Source organism: Bos indicus x Bos taurus, chromosome 1 (genome assembly GCF_003369695.1).
Source record: "Bos indicus x Bos taurus breed Angus x Brahman F1 hybrid chromosome 1, Bos_hybrid_MaternalHap_v2.0, whole genome shotgun sequence".
Lineage (NCBI taxonomy): Eukaryota > Metazoa > Chordata > Mammalia > Artiodactyla > Bovidae > Bos > Bos indicus x Bos taurus.
Genome location: NC_040076.1, coordinates 2,915,885 through 2,939,907, shown reverse-complemented (window position 1 = coordinate 2,939,907; position 24,023 = coordinate 2,915,885). Strand labels below are relative to the sequence as shown.

The window sequence follows — 24,023 nt, the reverse complement described above, 5'->3', positions numbered from 1 at the left end:
AAACCACTTTTAATCTCAAGATGCAGATTTTAAGTAACAGGATGGAGCAGCGATCATTTTGAAACGTACAGAAACATCAAATCATTATGTTATGCACCAGGAACTAATAATGCTGTAGGTCAACTATAGTTGAAAAACAACAAACAAACAAACCCAGAGGAGAAGAGATCAGATTTGTGGCTACCAGACGCCAAGGGACAGGAGGGAAAAGTGATGAAGGGAGTCAAAACATACAAACTCCCAACTATAATAAATAAGTACTAGGGATATAATGCACAATACAATAAATTTAATTAACACTATTGTATGCTATATAGCAAAGTTGGTAAGAGAGTAAATGCTGAGTTCTCAGCACAAGGAAAACATTTTAAAATATTTCTTTAATTTTATTGTATATGAGGTGTTGGATGCTCACTCAACTGACTGCCGTAATCATTTCATGATGTGTGTTAAGTCAAATCTCTATGCTGAATATCTTAAATTTATACAGTGCTGATGTCAATTATATCTCAGTAAAACTGGAAGGAAAAAAAGTAAAAGGAAAAAGAATAATTAGAAGACTCTTCTGCTCTAACAGCTTACAGACTAACTTTTCTCATTTCTAACAAGTGACCACTTCTGATGGGAGGGGGGAAAATTTACAAAAGCTTTACAAAGCATCAAACTGAGGGATAAAATTATACTATTTTGGGGAAGATGAGTTATATTTAAGATACACCTACATACCTATTGATCCATAATAAAAACACATAAATAGAATAAGTTTGGGAAAGAGAACATTCTAAACATTTAATATTATACTCACTAAAAATAGCTAGTATTTAGCAGTAATCACAGACACTTTAAAGACAAAAGGATTTTCCGTATGTCCATGAGGAAAAGTCAATTTCATGTTCTGTGGGATCTGTTATCCTCTGGAAGTCTTGGCTTTGTAAAACGTATGGAAAAGAGCTGCCCCTTGACAATTGAAAATATAAAGGTGATCAAAAAACAGAAATACCAGTCGTTTTGTTTAAGAACCTCAAAAATAGCAATTTCCCCTGGTGACAACAAATTTGTCCTGGCTTAATCAGGACAATTATCAAGGATTAAAATGCAAAGCAGTCCACGTTTTAAGGGGTCCAGTGGCAGCGCAGCGGTGCCGTCAGAGCCTCAGCCTCCTCACACCTCCTCTCACACCATCTCCTAGAGGCGGCCTGGCCAGAAAGGCGAGTCCCAGGGAGGGTCCACCGAGGCCCTGTCCACGGCCCTAGAGAGAACCACACAGGGGCCTCCCTGTTCTGTTAAACAGCAACTGAAGGCCTGGTTCTCCTGAGGACAAGCATTTGCTGTGCGAGCATTTGTCACTGCCATGGCAAAAGGCTGGCCCTGCTTCTCAGCCAAGGACTCAAAGGAGAGAAGCAGCAAGGTTAAGGAGACAGGTTCCCATTTTCAGCAAAGGGTTGACACGCAACGCTGAGACTGGTTCTCTCAAGCCTGGCCACCACACCAAAAACCAACCACACACCCAATTTAGGATTACAAAATGTTCGGCAATACTTGGACCCTAGTGCCACCTCAGGAAACAAAAACATGCGTGAAAAACTCCTGCCACACGCGGCATGGATGAACCTCACAAATGCAATGTGGGTAAATGGAGCTTCTACAAAAGAGAGTGTTTAATGTCATTTAAATAAACTTCAAATGTAGGACACTGGCCCCTACTGAGGGAGAAGGCCCCTACTGAGGCCCCCCTGGCCAGCAAGGGGCCTGGGGGGCTGTGGACTATGTTCTGTTCCTTGATCTGACTGGGGGTTTTCCCCCCCAACTCATACATACATAATATGACCTGTATGGGTTTCTATATATCACACTTCAATAAAAGTTTATTTAAAACATTGTTCATGGTCACTTATCCACCAGGGCAAAAGTAAATGCAATAATAACTTAAAAAAAATAACAATATGAAAAAAAGATTGATGACTTAATTCAACCACAATAAGCCTTTGGCCATTATAAATGCTGCTCACAGACTTCTGTTTTATTCAGCTTGTCCCTTTACCGCTAGTTTTCCCCTCCTGATGAATTCGTATGCTTCCCTTTATCAGATGATAAACATTTGTTTAAAATATTCTGCTTCCATTTTGTTGTTGTTGTTGTTCTGGATTATAAGCAAGTAGCCCAGAGCAAAATGTAACGACCTAGTTTTTCTTGGTGTCTTTGGTTTGCATTTCTATTTGCCTATCTATTTCTACACTTTTTTAAAAATTCTACTTTCATGTGAATGATCGTAGTGTAACCGGTATTTTAAGCTAGCGCAAATCCTTTCTGGTAGACATGATCTGCAAATGTTATAACAATAAAATGTAAAATGGGCTGTATTTCCCTAACTTGAAAGAACATTTACTAGTTATCTCTCTTCACAAAAGGCCTTTCAGATCCTGTCCTTCCCCTACCCTCCTTTGCCCCAAAAGGGCAATATTCAAGATCCTGAGAACAACAGTCCTGATTTTACTATTTCTCTATTAAAGTGTTTTCCAAGCCTCTACCTTCTGCCTCCTAAATGCTCTATTGAAAATTAGGGCAACAGACTAAATGACTTGCAGTAATTCACTGAAGTTGCATCATATTTTTAGACTGTGGAAAATCTATTTTCATATTTGATGAGAAACAGACTTAGCCGGCACAGCCAAAGCATGGGGGAATCAAAGAGCGTAGTAGACATGGCTCCCCAGTTACTGGTAATAGTCACCGCTGGCCATCATCATCACTTGACATGCACACTTGCTCTCTTGCAAAGAAGATTCGGCTCAGCCACAGAACCTGGTGACCAAGGCAGGGGTTTGCTCTGAGAACACAGCCCTCTCATTCTTCTGTGAGGAACTGAAGGGCAGTGGTGGAGGATCAGCAAATCTGGTCGCAAGGAGCAACATTTGAGTATAAAAAGATGTCAAGTTTAGGAAATTCCCCAGTGGTCCAGGGGTTATAGACTCAGAGCTTTCACTGCGTGGGCCCAGGGTTCAAACCCTAGGCGGGGAACTAAGATCCCACAAGCTGCATGGCCGGTGGCGGGGGAGGGCGGCGGGGAAGAGATATCAAATTTAAAAAAGGAGAACAGAAGAGTGATCAGTGAGGCATGGTCTCTCAGGGCACCTAATCTATGCAGCCGTGGCAACCAGGAGGTAGATGTCAGGGACCCTCTCAGGCAGCACAATGACTGGTCCCCACGATGCATCAGAGGGAGCCTAACACAGCAGATGGATGAGGCTCCCGCTTGGGGCCACGTGAAGAGTGGTAACGACCACCCCTGCCCTCCCAGCCAGGAAGTGTCAGTGCAGGGGAGCCGGGACTCCCCTGGCTGGTGGTCACTGGGAGAAGGGATGAGGAGGAGAGATGGTGGATTGACAAATGGGGGGCTGGATCAGAACATCTGCAGGCAAACCAACGTGGCTGGACCTACACTCCACACCTTATACACAAATTAACTCAAAAGAGGCCACAGACTCAAATATAAAGGCTACAACAATGAAACTTTCAGAAATAAACATTGGAGAAATTCTTTGGGATGGAGGGATGGGCAAAGAGTTCTTAAGACTTGACACCAAAAGCTTGACCCATAAAAGGGAAAACAGATAAACTAGACCTCATCAAAACTGAAGACTTCTGCTCTTTGAAGAAGGGTGTTAAGAAGGTGAAAAGATAAGCTTACACACTGGGAGAAAATATTTGCAAACCACGTATCAAACAAAGGACTCATACCTACAATATATAAAGAACCCTCAAGACCCAACAGTAAAAACAAATAAAACCCATCAGGATAAATGGGCAAAAGACATGAATTGACATTTCACCAAAAAAGATTATAGATGGCAAGTAAGTCATAAGATGTTCAACATCATTAGCTATTAGGAAAATGCAAATACACACCATACTGAGATAGCATTACACACCAATTGTTGACAAAATGCCCCACACCAGCAGACCCGACCAGCCTGGGAATCAGACCCCCGTCTTCACCAGTGTGCACCTGGACATGTTTCTGTTCTTTCTCTCTCCCCAACCCATTTACCTGCGAAGATTCCCACCCTCAGGGTAGCAGATACAAAAGGCCATTTCACAGATATACTTAAACCAAGAGAAAGCCAACCTTAGCAGGCTCTCACTCGTTGTCAAAGACAAAATCTCTCATTTCAGTGAGAACTCAGAACTTTTGCCATTACAGTTAGGAAAACATGAAAGACACACCCAGATTTTTAAATTATAATTAAAAACAACAACAACCGTGTATTCAAAACATTAACTGTTACTTTGCTGAAAATCAATGGAAGGAAAAAGGTGAGAAGGCAGTTGAAGATCCTTCAAGAATTATTTTCAAGATTCAGGTCCTAATCTGGTAATTATGCGGGATTCCCAGGTGGCACAACAGTAAAGAATTTGCCGGCCAATGAGACAGACACAGGAGACGCAGGTTCAATCCCTGATCAGGAAGATCCTCTGGAGGAGGAAATGGCAACCCACTCTAGTCTTCTTGCCTGGGGAATCCCATGGACAGAGGAGCCTGGTGGGTTACAGTCGACGGGGTTGCCAAGACTCAGACATGACTGAGTGACTAGGCACATGCACTGGTAATTATGGTAAAAATTATGACCCCTCCACCCACTCTGGAAGACTGCAGTTACCTGGCCTGGTCAGTTCACTGAAGAGATGAAGGAGGAAACAGGGGTCATAAAGGTCCCCGAGATCCACCGTGCTCCGGTCTCTAAATATCGGCTCCTGTGCATCCTGAAACAGCCCGAGACAGACAGAAACATGCAGGTCAGCCTCGTAAATGTGACCCCACGTGGATGTTTGCCCACTATCACTCAGAGTTCAAATTATTTTGAATATTCAAGTGTACTAAAAAAATGTTTCTATACAAAACAACAAACAGCTTGTACGTGAAATGATACCTTTGATATTTGCTTTGTGGAAAGAAGTTATAAATGAAGTTAAGTGTGGCCAGTGCTGACAACTGATGAAACTGGCTTATGGGTATATGGGTTCTGTCTCTATACCTTTGTAAATGGTTCCAGTTTTACTCATAAGAAGTCAACAAATCACAAGCAAAACAGCGCTCATATTTCACAGTGGCTAAAGCCGGATGGCTCCGCCCCGGGGCCCCCCCGCACCTCGGGGGGCAGCAGCCTCCGGTTCTGGGGGAAGTGGAGGATGGTCTTCATCATGCGGTCACGATCCAGCAGGCGGAGGATGTCCCCAACGCTCGGTTGCTGCCATAGTGACTTGCCCAGGCTCCGGCACGTCTTCTGATGCTCCACGGCCGATGGGCCCCACAGCAGTACCCTAGAGCCAGCGGTCACAGAGGTGATGATGGTGGAGACCACCGTGGGCAGCTTTGTTGGGCAGCTGACATGCCAAGTGTAAGATGTTCTATCCCCATCATAACGTAGGGGGAGGTGGGAGTGATGGAGAGGCTGATGACAATAAGGGTGGGGGTGACACTGTTGGAGATGACGGAGGCCAACGCTTGTGGAGGGGCTATGATGTGCCAGGCCCTCGTCTAAGTCTGTGTATTAATCCACTTAATCTGCACAAGAATCCTGTAAGTGAAAGTTGCTCAGTCATGTCTGACTCTGTGCAACCCCATAGACTATACAGTCCATGGAATTCTCCAGGTCAGAATACTGGAGTGGGTAGCCATTCCCTTCTCCAAGGGATCTTCCCAATTCAAGGATCGAACCAGGGTCTCCTGCCTTGCAGGCAGATTCTTTACCAACTGAGCTATGAGGGGGGCCCAAGAATCCCATGAGGTAGGTACTATTATCATCCATATTGGGGGAAAAGAGACACAGAGAAGATCTGGGAAGTTGGTCAGCTGGTCTCCTGCCCAGCTGGTAAGTGGCAGAGCAGGAATTCAAATCTGGAGAGTCCGGGCTGGGCATAGCGGCAGAATCCTGGCAGTTCGACGATGCTCTACTTATATAAACCCTTCCCCGTTCCCACACAGCCGTGAGCAGACCAGGTGCGCTCACACAGCCTGTGAGCCATCCCCACCTCTGCTGCTAAGTCACTTCAGTCGTGTCCGACTCTGTGCGACCCCATAGACGGCAGCCCACCAGGCTCCCCCGTCCCTGGGATTCTCCAGGCAAGAACACTGGAGTGGGTTGCCATTTCCTTCTCAAATGCATGAAAGTGAAAAGTGAAAGTGAAGTCACTCAGTTGTGTCCGACCCTCAGCGACCCCATGGACTGCAGCCTTCCAGGCTCCTCCATCCATGGGATTTTCCAGGCAAGAGTACTGGAGTGGGGTGCCATTGCCTTCTCCGTCCCCACCTCTAGGGTCCCCCATTTCCACTTTTCACACCACCGGTTGCGATGGAAACTGCCCAGTGAGGTCACCTTGCCTTCCTCCTGGAAAGTGACCTAACCCATTTGAACCCGGGGGCACCCCTGTGGACTTTGTGACCCGAGAGGGGTTTTCTGATGCCGAGGGGTGGATGGGTGGACGGCTCGCTTGTCCTCGTGAGTGAAACCACTCCTATTTTCTCTCCTCTCCCTCATGTACCCAGGGGCTGTTTAGTTCAGAAAGAATACAACTGATACAGCACCAACTGCAAGGCTAGCAAGAGGGTGAGGCTGTGGGGTTGAGGGAAGGAGAGAGAATGTTTATTCACGACCTGGGTGTTCTGAAGATGCAGAAAAGGGTTTTTTTTTAACTGTTTGTTGTCTTTTTTTGGGAAGGGGATGGGCAGTGGGGGTGGTTAATACATCTTTAATCTTCAAAAAAAAAGTATTCTAGAAGGGAAATATTTTTCCCCTTCCCTGCAGAGTTCTCCTGAACTATTTTTCTTGGCCCAGTCAGCTAACTTCCTGTCTCAGTACACAGAGCTCTTCCTTTGTACTGGGCAGAGGCTGGGGTGCTGGTCTCAAACTAAGGAGACAAGAGACCAGGGCAGCGAAAGAGGACCTCAAACGCCGCCTACGAACAGCTGAGCCCCAGGCCCTGGGGAGCTGGGCTCAAAGCTGTGCTGGCCAAGGAGCAAGCAGCCCCTGGGAACCTGGGAGAGACAGACAGACACAGAGAGAAAGACTGAAAGAAAAGAGACAGACACAGCACACGTGCACACACACAGACAGGGAGGAGAGTGGAATAAACACCCAGCCAGCACGCCCCACTCCTCCCCACACCCATACCCAAGTCCCTCCCACCTAAAGGCCAGCACGAGGCGAAAAGCGTTCAGAAAAATCAGCTAAACGACCCCTGAGTCGGGAGGGAGACACACACGGTCGGCCAGCGGGGCGCCCGGCGCACACAGGCCCGGCCGTCGGTGGCCGTCCTCACGGGCAGAGGGCAGAGCAGGCCCGCCGGCGCTGCAGAGCAAGCAGAGGGGTCCCCCGCCCGCGTTTACCCCCGAGGCTGGCCCAGGTGTGGAGCGCCCTGTGCAGGGCCTTCAGGGTCTGCTGCTTGAAGTCGCCAGCCCAGCACCCACCTGAAGCTGACGAGGCTGTGGTTGTTCTGTTCGTAGGCCCGGAGGAGAAGTAAGATCTTCTGGTCTGAAATCAGTTGAGGGTCAGTTTACAAAGCCTCCTGGTGGCTCTCCTCGAGGCCTCACAAATACTTCTGGCAACAGCAGCAGGTGCCCATACCCTGAAGCCACACCCCCTGGTCCCTGTGGCCCCAGGTCACAGCACTCTGTCCCCACATTCCTGGGCCCCATCCCTCGATCCCGACACTCTCCTGAGTCACAGCGCCCTGTCCCACACCCCCAGGTCCCAACCCTGGTCCCCACACTCTCCTGAGTCACAGCGCCCTGTCCCACACCACCAGGTCCCACCCCTGGTCCCCACACTCTCCTGAGTCACAGCGCCCTGTCTCACAGCCCCACGTCCCACCCCCTGGTCCCCACTCCCTCCTGGGTCCCACCCCCGGTCCCCACACCCTCCTGGGTCCCACCCCCCGTCTCCACACTCTCCTGGGTCCCACCCCCGGTCCCCACACCCTCCTGCGTCCCACCCACCGTCCCCACACTCACCCAGGATGCTGAGTGAGGCACCATAGGCCCCGAGGAGCACTGCGAAGTGGCTGCTTGCACACACAGAGGGGCACAGCCGCACCACCACCGCCATCAGGTCCACCAGCGCTTCTGGAAGAAAACACCACAGAGCTGCCCAGCAGTGCAGGGCTGCACAGGTGCAGAGTCCCAGCGGAAGAGGAAGTGCTTCTGGGAACATAAATGCTTGAGATACCCTTCTTTGGACAACACCAGGCTGAGAACCGCACCTAGTCCTTCCCTACATTTTCGTTGTTTTTTTTTTTTTTTTAAGTAAAAGCACCTTAATAACCATCTCTCTCCCTAGGTCTTTGGTACCAGCCTCTCCTCAGTCTCTTCCCAAACTCTGAGCCAACAGATTTAAAAACCTAAACCTTTTTCTCCATGATTATGTTACCAAAATCTCTAGTATTTCTACTCTTGCTTGAAAAGGGGGAGAGCCTTTTGACTTTTCTCTACTGACTACAGTAGGACAGTATGAAAAGGCAAAATGATAGGACACTGAAAGAGGAGCTCCCCAAGTCAGTAGGTGCCCAATATGCTACTGGAGATCAATGGAGAAATGACTCCAGAAAGAACGAAGGGATGCAGCCAAAGCAAAAACAACACCCAGTTGTGGATGGGACTGGTGATAGAAGCAAGGTCCGATGCTCTAAAGAGCAATATTGCATAGGAACCTGGAATGTCAGGTCCATGAATCAAGGCAAACTGGAAGTGGTCAAACAGGAGGTGGCAAGAGTGAACGTCGACATTCTAGGAATCAGCAAACTAAAATGGACGGGAATGGGTGAATTTAACTCAGATGACCATATATCTACTACTGCGGGCAAGAATCCCTCAGAAGAAATGGAGTAGCCATCATGGTCAACAAAAGAGTCTGAAATGCAGTACTTGGATGCAAGCTCAAAAACGACAGAATGATCTCTGTTCATTTCCAAGGCAAACCATTCAATATCACAGTAATCCAAGTCTATGCCCCAACGAGTAATGCTGAAGAAGCTAAAGTTGAACGGTTCTATGAAGACCTACAAGACCTTTTAGAACTAACACCCAAAAAAGATGTCCTTTTCATTATAGGGGACTGGAACGCAAAAGTAGGAAGTCAAGAAACACCTGGAGTAACAGGCACATTTGGCCTTGGAAAACGGAATGAAGCAGGGCAAAGGCTAATAGAATTTTGCCAAGAGAATACACTGGTCATAGCAAACACCCTCTTACAACAATATAAGAGAAGACTTTACACATGGACATCACCAGATGGTCAACACCAAAATCAGACTGATTATATTCTTCGCAGCCAAAGATGGAGAAGCTCTATAGTCAGCAAAAACAAGATTGAGAGCTGACTGTGGCTCAGATCAGGAACTCCTTATTGCCAAATTCAGACTTAAATTGAAGAAAGTAGGGAAAACCACTAGACCATTCAGGTATGACCTAAATCAAATCCCTTATGATTATACAGTGGAAGTGAGAAATAGATTTAAGGGACTAGATCTGATAGATAGACTGCCTGATGATCTATGGACAGAGGTTTGTGACATTGTGCAGAAGACAGGGATCAAGACCATCCCCATGAAAAAGAAATGCAAAAAAGCAAATTGGCTGTCTGGGGAGGCCTTACAAATAGCTGTGAAAAGAAGAGAAGCAAAAAGCAAAGGAGAAAAGGAAAGATAGAAGCATCTGAATGCAGAGTTCCAAAGAACAGCAAGAAGACATAAGAAAGCCTTCAGCAATCAATGCAAACAAATAGAGGAAAACAACAGAATGGGAAAGACTAGAGATCTCTTCAAGAAAATTAGAGATACCAATGGAACATTTCATGCAAAGATAGGCTCGATAAAGGACAGAAATGGTATGGCCCTAACAGAAGCAGAAGATATTAAGAAGAGGTGGCAAGAATACACAGAAGAACTGTACTAAAAAGATCTTCACGACCAAGATAATCACGATGGTGTGATCACTCACCTAGAGCCAGACATCCTGGAATGTGAAGTCAAGTGGGCCTTAGAAAGCATCACTATGAACAAAGCTAGTGGAGGTGATGGAATTCCAGTTGAACTGTTCCAAATCCTGAAAGACGATGCTGCGAAAGTGCTGCACTCAATATGCCAGCAAATTTGGAAAACTCAGCAGTGGCCATGGGACTGGAAAAGGTCAGTTTTCATTCCAATCCCAAAGAAAGGCAATGCCAAAGAATGCTTAAACTATAGCACAATTGCACTCATCTCACACGCTAGTAAAGTAATGCTCAAAATTCTCCAAGCCAGGTTTCAGCAATATGTGAACCGTTAACTTCCAGATGTTCAAGCTGGATTTAGAAAAGGCAGAGGAACCAGAGATCAAATTGCCAACATCCGCTGGATCATCAAAAAAGCAAGAGAGTTCCAGAAAAACATCTATTTCTGCTTTATTGACTATGCCAAAGCCTTTGACTGTGTGGATCACAATAAACTGTGGAAAATTCTGAAAGAGATGGGAATACCAGACCACCTGATCTGCCTCTTGAGAAACCTGTATGCAGGTCAGGAAGCAACTGGACATGGAATAACAGACTGGTTCCAAATAGGAAAAGGAGTTCGTCAAGGCTGTATATTGTCATCCTGCTTATTTAACTTCTATGCAGAGTACATCATGAGAAATGCTGGGCTGGAAGAAGCACAAGCTGGAATCAAGATTGCCGGGAGAAATATCAATAACCTCAGATATGCAGATGACACCACCGTTATGGCAGAAAGAGGAACTAAAAAGCCTCTTGATGAAGGTGAAAGAGGAGAGTGAAAAGTTGGCTTAAAACTCAACATTCAGAAAACTAAGATCATGGCATCTGGTCCCATCACTTCATGGGAAATTGATGGGGAAACAGTGTCAGACTTTATTTTTCTGGGCTTCAAAATCACTGCAGATGGTGATTGCAGCCATGAAATTAAAAGATGCTTACTCCTTGGAAGGAAAGTTATGATCAACCTAGATAGCATATTGAAAAGCAGAGACATTACTTTGCCAACAAAGGTCCATCTAGTCAAGGCTATGGTTTTTCCTGTGGTCATGTATGGATGTGAGAGTTGGACTGTGAAGAAAACTGAGCACCGAAGAATTGATGCTTTTGAACTGTGGTGTTGGAGAAGACTCTTGAGAGTGTCTTGGACTGCAAGGAGATCCAACCAGTCCATTCTAAAGGAGATTGGTCCTGGGATTTCTTTGGAAGGACTGATGCTGAAGCTGAAACTCCAATACTTTGGCCACCTCACGCGAAGTTATCTCATTGGAAAAGACTCTGATGCTGAGAGGGATTGGGGGCAGGAGGAGAAGGGGACGACAGAGGATGAGATGGCTGGATGGCATTACCGACTCAATGGACGTGGGTTTGGGTGAACTCCGGGAGTTGGTGATGGACAGGGAGGCCTGGCGTAGTGCGATTCATGGGGTCTCAAAGAGTTGAACATGACTGAGTGACTGAACTGAACTGAACTAAACACTAGGAACTTGGTAATGGTCCTCTCCAATTCAGCAGTTTATTACAGTTGGCTCTGCAGCGATCTCTCACACTTAGGAGATGTCAACTTGTCTGTGAACAACAGGGTGTGACTTCAGGAGGGCAGGACCCATCAGACCTCTGCCATCTCCCACAGCCTTCACCATGCAAAGTAGGCGCTCAGTGAACTGGCAAGGAAGGAGCCGAAGCTGGGGCTGTAAGAAAGAGGCCCCAGCAGGGACTCATTGCCCTTGATCAACGTTTCAGTCACCACATTAAGACAGCTCACACAGGTGAACAGTTTCTCCCAGGTCAGACACCCCCTCTTAACTTTCCATAACTCCCAGGTTTTAACACTCGCTCATGATATGGCAGAAGACCTCAAACCTGACTCCCGTAAGCCAGAATAGGCTCTAAAAAGAGGTGTGCATTTGCTCTGTGAACCTGAAATCAGAGGAAACACTTCTAGAGCTTGAATCTCACAGAAACGAAATGTTCAGATCATTGTTGTCATTTAGTTGCTCAGTCGTGTCTGACTCTTTGCGACCTCGTGGCCTGTAGCCTGCCAGGCTCCTCTGTCCATGGGATTTTCCAGGCAAGAATACTGGAGTGGGCTGCCAGTCCCTTCTCCAGGGCATCTTTCTCCTGATTGGCAGGAAGATTCGTCACCACTGACCACCTGGGGAAGACTTCCATGGGATCTTCCCAGTCCAGGGATCAAACCCGCATTTCCTGCATTGGCAGGTGGATCTTTTATCACTAAGCCACCCGGGAAGCCCACATAAAATGTTTGGATACTGCTTGGGTAACGCTTCCTCAGCTCTGAGAACACGTGGCCGCTTAGCTCCGGTGTACAGCTAGCTTGATGGAATCAGAAAAGAAACTGTCTGGAGTGGGGCATGGGGTGAGGAGGCACCTCTCACGGGGGTGTCTGCGGGCTCCTCCTCTGTGGTCCTCAGCAGGGTGGGCAGGAACAGGGAGTGCTGGGTGAGCATCATGTGGACCACCGGGAGCTGGGTGAGCTGCGAGCACACGGGGCTTTCCGGGAGATACAACAGCTGCGTGGCGGCACGGAGGGCTTCCAAAAACGCGCGGTCCTGATACCGAAACCTAGGAGGCAAGAACCAAAGGGGAAACGGCGTCACAAACAATAAGAAAACCTTTTTTTTTCTCAGCATTTTATTAAGGAGATCACCTTTGAGGCCAAAGGTGAGAATCCTAGAGCGCACAGTCATTCACCATCATCCCGACTGCCCGTCGCGCACCGAGCCGGCCCACGTCACAGGGAGCGCTTCTGAAACCAGGGGCAGGACGGAGCTCGCTTCCCTTCCTGACAGTGCAGACGCCCAGGGAACTTCCTGCTTAGCTGAAATGCCAGGGGGCAGCCTGAATAAAGATGACCCTCAGCCCCCCTGCCAGGGCAGCCTCCTTCCTTCCTTTCAGCTCCTCAAAACACCCCTCTAACGGCTCAGAAGTTCTCATCTTAAATCCCTTCAGAACCAATGAAGGAAATGATAACATCGCACTCTGCAAAAGAAGGTTTCAGTCATATGTGAATATTGTTAAGAAGCACTGGGCACTCTGTGAGCATTCTAGAAACACAAAGCAACCAAAGACTCAAAGAAATGTCGCCAGGTCACGAAGGCAAGCCTCGGTTACCATTAACCTCCAACCTGCCTTCACTTATTTTCTTCTTAGTGTTTCTCCATTTCAGATCGGTGGGTATAATTAGGGAAATGAAAATTAGAGCCACAATGAGACACTGTTTCATGACTACCTGAGTGGCAAAAAGAAAGTCTGACTGCATGAACTGCTGGTGAGCATGTGAGGACAAAATGAGCTTCCACTCTGTGTTACGACAAGAAAACCTTGGGGAACAAACAAAAATCTAGTAGAACTGAAGCTGTGCCCACAGTAAGAGCCAGTGGGTGCCCCCTCACCCAGAAAAATCTGGCACGCGGGCACAAGGAGACATGAAACATTCACTGTCAGGACGGAAGGGAGGCGGGAAGGAGAGAGGGGAGGCTCCGTCCGTCAGCAGGGGACCAGCCAAATGAATGGGGCACAGTCAGAAGACAGAATGCCCCCGGGCAGCGGGAAGGAATGACCGGGATCATCTCACGTACCAACGAGGGTCTCAACAAGGGTCACCCGAAAACTTCTGAGTGCACCAAAGGGACAGTAAATTGATACATCCGTGTACAATGTCAAACACAAAAAACACTGTGGTTTGTTGTCTAGAGATATACTGACATGCAACCAAAGTGTTAAAAACACATAGGGCCATGACAGAGTCAACCTCAGAACGACGACACTTGGACGAGGGAGGGAAGAGAGTCCATGAGGACAGAGAAAACTGTCGGTCTTTACTACATCTGGGTGCTACTATATTACTCTCTGCACACCTCTGGCTTTTAAAAAAATACTTGTTGTTTAAAGTCTGCTTGTCCCACCCTCGTTAGAAGCACACGTGTAACACGGGGCAGGGCGTTTCCCTCCCCAGCACTGCTGTCTCCTCCGCCCCAAATGAGAGCAGCACCAGCTCCACCACCTCCTCTGCAATAACAGCTCCGACCCCACCCCGAGCAAAGACACTCACTGCCTTACTGAGCCACCCCAAGAAAACAAATTCGACTTACTTGAGTCCGGTCTTCACAAATTTCTGCCAATCACCAGGGTCAACTTCATTAAGTGAATTCTAGGAATAAAGTAAGTGAGAAATACATGTAGAATATCTGAATTAACTTAAAATAGAGGACATGGGATTTAAACTACAGCCTTTCAGTAAATATAGACTACAGTTACTGAAGCAATTCACAAAAGCAAGCAGTTCTCTCTTCCTTTGACTTTTTTAAATTGTTATTTCCACTAGTACTTCTGTCATTTTATTAGATACCTATGGTCACCAGTGACCGAAAGGAAATTCCCGAACAGTTCTGTAACTTCCGCTTTGTCCACCACACCAAATAGCACTGACTGATTCGCAACACACACACGGGTGTAGCCACATGTGACTGCTTAAACACAAGAGTGAACATCCACCCAGGGCAAGACCACTGCGTCCTAACAGGCCTGTCAGAGGCCCACAGCCCCTGCCGTGGAGACAGTCTCCAAACACGCTCCGTGATGTCACACCACAAGAGTGGCTGCTCTGGCGGGGAGGGGACAGACCAGGAAAAAGCACGAGAGAGCTTTCTGGAATGATGAAAACCCTGGGTAGGACTCTGGGGCGTAGGGGTGTGTACTTGCCAATGGTACACTACACACTTACAATCTTATACTGCACGAGATGAAGGCACACTTTGATTACAAGCAAAGGTCTATGGGGAGGCTATTGATAGCAGGGTGGCTGTGCATGTGTGGGGGTGGGGCACACAGGAACTCGATACTTCCTGCCCAATGGTGCTCTGAACCTAAATCTGCTCTAAAAACTTTTAGTCTGCTAAAAAGGAGAGAGAGAGAGGGGGAAACAGCAAAGTGGGGGAGGGAGGGAGGTGTGCCCCGAGAACACAAATCTCTACAACGGCATAGCCCCACAACCCCGCCTCTCCAGCTCGGCTCCTTCCAGGTCTCGGGGGTGCTCCTCCTCGCCCCTAGTTCTGCTGTGTTGGGTTCCTATATGTCATAAGTTCACAGTCCTGTAACACAACCCAGTAAGTCTGAAATGCAGGTTATAAACTCCAATACTTTGGCCACCTGATGCGAAGAGCTGACTCATTCGAAAAGACTCTGATGCTGGGAAAGATTGAGGGCGGGAGGAGAAGGGGACGACAGAGGATGAGATGGTTGGATGGCATCACCAACTCAGTGGAGATGAGTTTGAGTAAATTCCGGGAGTTGGGGATGGACAAGGAGGCCTGGCGTGCTGCAGTCAATGAGGTCGCAGAGTCGGACATGACTGAACTGAACTGAACTAAAACTCCTTTAACAGAACTGCTCAGGCACTGCAGCTTGATCTACAACCTATAAACATATTTATCACACTTAAAACCTTCCAGCTGGGGCTCTTCTCCTGAGGATTCCCTTTTAAGTCTTGGGTTCAGCGGTGACACACCAGTCAAAGGCTCTACATTTAACACAACTTTACACCATTCAGTTCAGTTGCTCAGTCATGTCCGATTCTCTGTGACCCCATGGACTGCAACATGCCAGGCCTCCCTGTCTACCACCAACTCCCGGAGCTTGCTCAAACTCATGTCTGTTGAGTTGGTGATACCATCCAACCACCTTATCCCCTGTCATCCCCTTCTCCTCCTGCCTTCAATCTTTCCCAGCATCAGGGTCTTTTCCCACGAGTCAGTTCTTCGCATCAGGTGGCCAAAAGTATTGGAGTTTCACTTCAGCCTCAGTCCTTCCAATGAATATTCAGGACTGATTTCCCTTAGGATGGACTGGTTGGATCTCCTTGCAGTCCAAGGGACTCTCAAGAGTCTTCTGCAACACCACAGTTCAAAAGCATCAATTCTTTGGCACTCAGCTTTCTTTATAGTCCAACTCTCACATCCATGCATGACCACTGGAAAAACCATAGCTTTGACTAGATGGACCTTTGTTTACACCATGGGTTGAGGAAAAACTCACACACTAGCCTTTGGGATGTTAATTATTTCTGTGCAAAAATGTAACACTAAAAATGACAGACAGTGAAGGCCCGAAACAGCTAAATAGTTCCAAATTTTATGAAAACTCCAAACTCACAAAACCAGGAAGCTCACTGAACCCAAAGCACTGAAAACCTGAAGAAAATGACACTAAGGTATATCATCATCAAATTGTTTAAGCCATGTAAGAGAAAAAAAATCCTCAAAGAAGCTGGGGGGGTGGGGAAGTTGTCATGTACAGAGAAACAGAGACAATAAGGAGAGATCTCTGGACTTCCCTGATAGTGCAGTGGCTAAGAATCCGCCTGCCACTGCAGGGATCACAGGTTCGATCCCTGGTCTGGGGAGATACATGTGCTGCAAGGCCTGTGCACCGCAGCAACTGAGCCTACACATCGAGACTTCTGAGCCCTCGTGCCCTCGAGCCCACGCTCTGCAACAAGAGAAGCCACCGCAGCAAGAAGCTTGTGACCCGCGTCTAGAGAGTGGCCTCCACTCACTGCCACTATAGAAAAAAACCTGTGCGCAGCAACAAAGATCCAGTGCAGCCAATAAATAATTAATTTTTTTAAACGAGAGGCTTCTCGTCAGAAACAAAGCACACCGGAAGACAGTAAAGCAACGCCTCTAAAATGCCTGAAGGAAATGAAAAACTGTTAACCTGGAACCTTGTGCCCAGGGAGACTCTTCCTGACTCATTCTGAGGCCACTGTTGCACTGGGTCGCTCAGTCGTGTCCGACTCTGTGACCCCATGGACTGTAGCCCGCCAGGCTCCTCTGTCCATGGCATTCTCCAGGCAAGGGTACTGGGGTGGGGTGCCATGCCCTCCTCCAGGGGCTCTTCCCAACCCAGGGACTGAACCCAGGTCTCCCACATTGCAGGCCGCTATTACCTGATCTCAAAGCCAGACAAGGATGTTACAAGAAAATAAAATTTTAAGCTTATACGCTTCATGGACAGATATACAAAAATTCTTAATAAAATATCAGCAAATCAAATCCAAGAGTACATAAAAATGGTAATATGTCATGACTAAGTAGGTTTAACCTAGGAATGCAAGGTTGGTTTAATGTTCAAAAATCAATTAATATTATTCAGCTTATTAACAGTCTAACACAAAACCAGATAACCATCTCAGGAAGTGCAACAAAAAAGCATTTTTACAAATCTCAACATCCATTTCTGACACAAGATGGCTCATCATTTCAGAGTTTGCCCTCCACCTGCCTTTCGCCTCTAAGACATGGCCCCTCTTATTCCCCGGTAGGTTGAACTCATGCCCCCAGCTTAAATGTATCTGTAAACCTCGGTTTGTCTATCTCCCTCCTTCCATTATGAATCTAACCAGGGTCCCTAATAAGAGACACCTACCAACAGTTCGTTAAACCTCAGCAGCATTTGCTTCTCCTGATCCTGGGTACCGTCCTCCTGCTGGCCGCCACTGAAGGATGCAATTAGCCACTGCACACAGGCCTTCAGTAGAGTCTTTTTCCAGGCTTGCAGCTCTTCTGCTGACCCTTCCAGGACGGCTGAGACAGCATCAGCCACGACCCAGCTGCAGCAGGAGACACAAGTCCAGGGTTCGAGGCTTTTGGTATAATCCAACATCACAAAAGGCCACAGAAGACAAACGCCCTGAGTCCCGGTCCCTACAACTAACTCCCCAAGCTCAGAAATCAGAGGCTTCGCCTGCCCCTTACTCAGACTGCAAAGATGTACCAGAAGGCCACAGAAGACAAACGCCCTGAGTCCCGGTCCCTACAACTAACTCCCCAAGCTCAGAAATCAGAGGCTTCGCCTGCCCCTTACTCAGACTGCAAAGATGTACCAGAACTTTATGATGAGGAGAAACACTATTAACATACCAGAAAAAGGATGTATTGTCCAGGCTCTGTCTGATCAAGCTATCTCAACCTTAGCACTATTGATGTCCGGGGCCGGATAATTCTTTCTCTGGGGGAAGGGCCTGTCCTATGCATTACAGGATATTTAGCTGTACCCTTGGCCTCTATCCTCTGGGAGCCAAAAGCTAGACTCAGTCCCATATCGTGACAACAAAAAAATGTAAGACAATGCCAACTGTCCCCTGGAGCGGGCAAAATCACCCCTCATTGAGGACCACAGCTCTAAGGGACTCAGAACCTTCCACTTATGGACATGGACTCGCTCCAGCCAGGGTGCTATTAAGATGGGTTCTCCAAGGAACTGCCTCCTCACTGCTGACACAACCGCAGGGCAGCAACTTTCACGGTTTCTTAAGCACTACAGGGAAGGGGCAGCTGGGACAGGAGGGGCCATCAGACAGAGCTGAGCTTTCATACCTCGTGTGACTGGCTGGAGTCTGCAGCAAGCTGGGCAAGCGGTCCATGAGGGCACGTAGGTCCTTGGCTCTGGCAAACGGGACCAGCTGGGCCAGGATCTGCTGCGGCAGCCCGGACTCTGGGGGCCCGTCGGCGCTGAGAAGCCTGGTCTGCAGCGGCATCCACAGAGCCTTCCTCAAGACAGGAATGACAGCGGAGGAAGCTGGGGCGGAGATGAATGGGAGAGGAGGATCAGACACCACGGAGCACCAGAGCCAGCTCGGTGCTTTAGGAACCTTGTGACCTGGCTGAGCTCGCACTGGTGGCTCGAGGTGGGACCCTGGCAAGTTTTGATGCCATGGAAACTGACAAACGCTACACATCAGCCTCCCCTGAGAGCTGGATATTAAAGCATTCAGCAGCACGCCACTGGCCACCTGTCAACGCTCAACGGTCCTCGCAGGGGCCGTTCAGCCCGGGGGCCCCAGCTCACAAGTCATGATGAGACGATGAGCACTCAAGTCCTGAACTCACTCGGGAACAGGAGAGGGGCAGGGAGAACCACAGGCCGTATGAGTGGAGGGCCTCTTACTTTGTAAGAACATTTTTTTGTCATCGATGATATCAAGCCATGAGGCACAGAGGCAAAGCAGTGAGCAAAACGCCATTCACACATACTGGTCAAAAGGAATTAAACTGGGGTGATCAGAAAGTGCCTCAAATCTGAGACCCAGTGAGGGAAGAGAAAGAGCTGGGTGCGGCTGAATGGCTCCGCTCAGCAAGCTCAACCAACGTGCTGGACGGTGGGGAAAGGGGCAAAGGACCCTCACCCGAGCGACCCCTCTCCCCCTAGCGAGACCCAGATGCAGCTGCTCCTTCCTTGGCCCCCAGTGGCCACAGCTACTGCCCCAGCTTCCTCTGGGTAACTTGGAGCTAACTCTGGAGCTGGGGCAGACACCAGCGGGGAAACAGAGCTAAATCGAACCCTGGAATGTGAGGCTCCAGGGCTTAAGGGTGGACACACGGGGAGGAAGAGACAGGGTCCTCCCAGCTGCCCCCAGCCACCCCTTCCCGTACCTTCTGTGGGGCGTGTGAAGCATCCCTGAGTCCTGCCCTGCAGGTACACATGGACGATGGGGAGGAAGTCGTCCGGGGCCTCCCGCAGGCAGAGTCCGGAGCCGGCCTGCTGGCACCAGCGCTCGAAGCGCAGCCGGTGCGACCAGCTGTGCTGCAGGAGCAGGGCTGCTGTGGCCAGGGCCGCCGGCGTCCGCCGCGCCAGGCAGTCATCAAGCAGGGCCAGCCTGACCGCAGGGACCAGCGCCAGCTCTCTTTGCAGAGCCCCAAGCAGCACGGCGTCCAGCTCAGCCACGGCCAGCACGGGCAGCAGAGCTGCCAGGCCCCGCACGTACTCAGAGGCCCAGAGGGGCTCCCCGCTCTGCGGCTGCTCCTGGGCGTGGCCACTCAGCAGCTGGACCAGGGTCCTCCCGAGGGCGGTCAGCGGTCTCTCCTTCCGGAGGTGCTGGGTGGGTCGCTGGGCCGCCAGGCGGGCCTCGGGCAGGCTCAGCAGGGCCAGGGTGACCTCCCGGAGTGGGGCGTCCTCCATGTAGAGGTGCAGCCCCCGCAGGGCCTCGAGCGGAGGGAGGAGGGTTTTTGGCGTTGACGTGGCCGAGCTGGCCCTCAGGCTGTGCAGCTCGCGGAGGACACTCTGGGTGATGGCCTTTGAGTACCTGGCCAGCAGGCCCAACTGACCAAGGCTCCGCAGGGCTGGAGCACTGGCCACCAGCAGCGGAAGGATCCCCGAGCTGAGGCTGGCTGCCAGGAGCTTCACGAGGACCGGGCTGAGGGCATGCGGCGGGAGGGCCTGCCGCTCCAGGGCCAGGAACCAGCCCTCCAGCGTGGGGTGTCTGAGAACAGCCACCAGCACCTCCTCCAGCGTCTGGAACAGAGCCACAGGGTAGAGGCCTCAGCCGCCGCCCCGCCAGCGGCTGCCCTCGAGCCGGACGGACAGTGGAGGGCAGCTTTCCTCAGCCACCTCTGGCCTCAAGTTCAAGCTCCCCTGCCCTTCTTGGGGGGTGCCCACAGCACCCCGACCCAGACCCACTCAGAACTGTGACCCCACTGGGATGCACCTCCTCCCAGATGAGACCAAGGGGCCTGGATTGTAACTCAGTTAGTGCCCCTCTGCCCGAGACCAGCAGGAATCTGATGAACGGAGGCTGAATGAACTAAATGTGCAGAGAAACTGCTCTCCATGGTCACTCAGGCAGGCCATGTCTACGCAGAGATGCTGACATGCAATTACAATCCGTCATCTTCTGGTCTCTCCCTAGCAGCCCTGCCCTCCTAAGTAAATGTGGGAAAGGGACGTGAGTACCACCAGACCACAGAGGCAGGGTGGCCTCCACTGAGAAGAAACTCTGTGGCTGAGGGAGGTGGGCAGGGCTTACATGGGCTAGAACTGAAGGTGAGCCTGAGTCCACTCTCAGAAGGAGACTAGGCCCTCAGGGAACGAACTCTGACCCCGAGACTAGTTTAAACCACTGAGCAGAGAGCAGCCGAGCACCCTTGGCTGCATCAGAGAGGGATCTGAGTCAGCCTTGCTGCACATGTTTCCTAGCCAAGGAGGCCACCCAGCCCCTGGGGACAGAAATCTATTTTTCTCCTTATTTACTCTTCAGGGAAGGGAAGAGAAGCCTACGAATTTGCCAACTGAGCTTTCCCAAGTGAAAACAGCAAAGCACAGATTAGGAGTGCTGTGCCTGATGACTGGCTAACAGGTGGTCCTGCACCAACACCCCGCCCCTGCCCCGCCCCAAAAGCCCCCTCGGAGACCAAAGCACGGGAGCCCGGCATTTGATTATGAAATGAGGAACATGCCTGCTTCCTGAACCCCACATAACATCTCAAATGGCAAACAGGTGAGAAAGACTTGGTCGGGCCTTAGGTAAGCAGCTGATTGCCGAGCCACCAGCAAGAGGAGGAGGCTCACTTTTCTCGGGCAGAGTGGTCGCTGGAAGTATTCACGATGGAGGGCCGCACCCCCTGCCCAGCCTTTACTCAATACAGGCCACAACCCCTTTACAAGGAAAAGATGCAGGCTGGGTTCTGAGGATGCTCGGGGCGCACAGTGGGAGGGAAAAGTGTTCGCAGAAGCGGGTGTGAGCACCCAAAGTGAACATGCCTCCCTCAGGATGGGGGTGCGGGTGGTGTTTAGTATCTCCTCTAGTGGCCTCTGCTTTTCCCTGCTTCCCTGCAATGAACAGGTGCTAGCTTCCAACCAGAACAGAGGGAAAACCAGCATCTATAACCTCCTAGGACAAAGGCCAACAGGAAGGGGGAAGAAGGGTAGCCGAACCTTGTCGCTGGCCAGCTCCAGCGAGGCCACGGACTCCATGTCCACAAAGAGGTCGGACTCGGCCTGGGCGGCCTCGCACTTCTGCTGGTTCTGCGCGTCCAGCTGCAGGCAGTGGATGACCAGGCGCCGGAGGAGATCCAGGAGGAGCTGCAGCAGGGGCGGCCCCGCACTCCGGCCCAGCTGTGAGGCAAGACACACGACCCTCAGGCCTGGAAGGGCCGACACTCACCTCCAGGTCCCCTGGCGCAGATCGGGCAACGCTGCCAGAAACCAGGATCAAAGAGGGAGACGGGGCTCAAACGGCAACACCAACAACATCAAAGTCATGTCTCAGTAAGACATGCGTGCAAGTCGCTTCAGTTGTGCCTGACTGTGGCCTGCCAGGCTCCTCTGTCCATGGGATTCTCCAGGCAAGAATACTGGAGTGGGTTGCCATTTCCTCCTCCAGGGCATCTTCCCCACCCAGGAATCGAACCTGTGTCTCCTGCATTGGCAGGCGGTTCTTGACCACTAGCGCCACCTGGGAAGCCGTCTTAATTAAGACATGTTCTCCTAAATCTTCATGAAACACTGAGGTTTGTTTTGACCAAGATGAAAAGGAAAGGCGCCCCTCAAAATCTAAGCTAAAACTCTGGTAAAGCAGCTCAGGGACAGAACACTCAACAATGAGCCACTAAATTTAAACTCATGAAGGAAGATGGGAGGCCTGGCTGTGATGCTGACCTGGTCAGCCATTGGCAGGGCCCCGTCCTGACCGATCGCTGCCTGGGTGACCAAGTTCAGCTGTGCTGGGCTCCCCATCTGGGATCTAGACCTCTGCTCCAGGGAGAAGGGAGCCAGACCAGCCACCCGGACTACAGGCCTGCCCGGGGCCCTGCGCACTGGCCACCAGCCTCCCCACGTGCAGAACGAGCAGGGCGACAGCAGGGCCCTGGGATGCTCCAATCCACACTACCACTCAGTTCCGAAGTGAGAAGCCACAGCAGAAGCCACACTCGCGTGGGCGGTGATGCAGGGGACCAGGGCAGCGCTGACCTGGGCGAAGTTCTCCACGGCACTCCTGATGTACAGCAGCAGGTGTTTGGCGGCGCGCAGGGCCTGGTGCATCGGGAGGCGCAGGAGGGCCGCCCGCAGCTGCGCCTGAACCCCCTCGTCCAGGAGTAGGAGCCCGCCTGGGCCCTGGCCTTGGTCCTGACTGGCGTAGGCCGTCTGCAACAGGGAGGAGAAGGACGGGGCCGCGGGGCCTGGTGCGGCAGGGCTGCCCGAAGTCTGCAGCGGCTGGAGGACAGCAGAGGTGAGAAGGGCAGAGGGATCAGCCAAGGGGGCCAAGGGCACGGAGTGTGGCGACAGGGATGGGCGACACGCACGACAGTGAGGCGCTTCACAGAAAGTCACCCACTGATGCTGAAACCACACAAGCCCATCAAGCCCAACGCGCTCAGTCACACGTGTTTCATCCTAGCGTGTGTTCACGTGAGGGCGCTGGGTCGGGGAGGTTATTTACATGCCCTGGAGAACCGCAGCCGCCGGGGACAAAGACAGGACTTCACTCAAACGGGAGTCACTGTGATCGATCCCTGCAGACTGGGAAGTCCTGCCCTGGGAAGGGGTGAGCTCAGCGAGCTGCAGACCTTTCGAAGGCCTCCCCCGGAAGGATAGGATGACAGGGAGTGCTTGGAAGACAGATTCCTGCAACCAGCCTGTCTCAAAGGGGTTCATTTCTTCTAACTTCATTCCCAACTGCCATCTTTATTTAGCCCACAGGGCCTGTACTGTTACACCTCCGAACACTCCACTTCCTAAGGCCAACACAACTAGGCTGCATGAGCCTTGAAACTCAGCGGGGCTGGAGGTGGGGTCCCTGGGCCAGCAGCGGCACTACCCAGGAACCTGCTAGAGATGCAGACTCCCAGGCCCGCACAGACCTGCTGAACAGACTTGTGCAGTGACTGGGCATCTGGGGATCCGGATGCACCCTCGTGGGTGGGAACGGCCTGTGCCCAGCTCCACAGGGTGGACGCCGACCCTGGGAGCACCATGGCACCACCCGACTGCTGACCCACGGGGGCTGCTGTGTGGCTCTGACCAGCTCCTAACCACGGCCTGGCAGGCAGGAAAGCGGTGATGGCCGTGACAGGCCTGGGCTCTGGCGCCCGGCTGCCTGGCAAAAGCCTGAGTCCACCGCTAACTGGTGGTGGAGTCGCTCCGCACCTCCGTTTCCCCACGGGTACGACGAGGACAGGAAGTCCTGACCTCTGAGTTGGGAGG

General features: G+C 50.6%; 1 protein-coding gene across 1 annotated transcript in view; it reads right to left on the bottom strand.

Moving 5' to 3' along the window:
- URB1 (URB1 ribosome biogenesis homolog) overlaps positions 1-24,023 on the bottom strand; it is a 78,093-nt gene that overhangs the window by 15,201 nt on the left and 38,869 nt on the right. The window contains exons 20-30 of the mRNA XM_027538277.1: positions 22,791-23,033; positions 21,756-21,935; positions 19,478-20,336; positions 18,422-18,623; positions 17,472-17,655; positions 14,138-14,196; positions 12,415-12,608; positions 8,009-8,119; positions 7,466-7,529; positions 5,148-5,319; positions 4,659-4,761 (exon numbers count right to left, since the gene is read on the bottom strand). Coding sequence (XP_027394078.1) covers positions 4,659-4,761; positions 5,148-5,319; positions 7,466-7,529; positions 8,009-8,119; positions 12,415-12,608; positions 14,138-14,196; positions 17,472-17,655; positions 18,422-18,623; positions 19,478-20,336; positions 21,756-21,935; positions 22,791-23,033 — 2,371 coding nt within the window. The remainder of the gene's footprint in view (positions 1-4,658; positions 4,762-5,147; positions 5,320-7,465; positions 7,530-8,008; positions 8,120-12,414; positions 12,609-14,137; positions 14,197-17,471; positions 17,656-18,421; positions 18,624-19,477; positions 20,337-21,755; positions 21,936-22,790; positions 23,034-24,023) is intronic.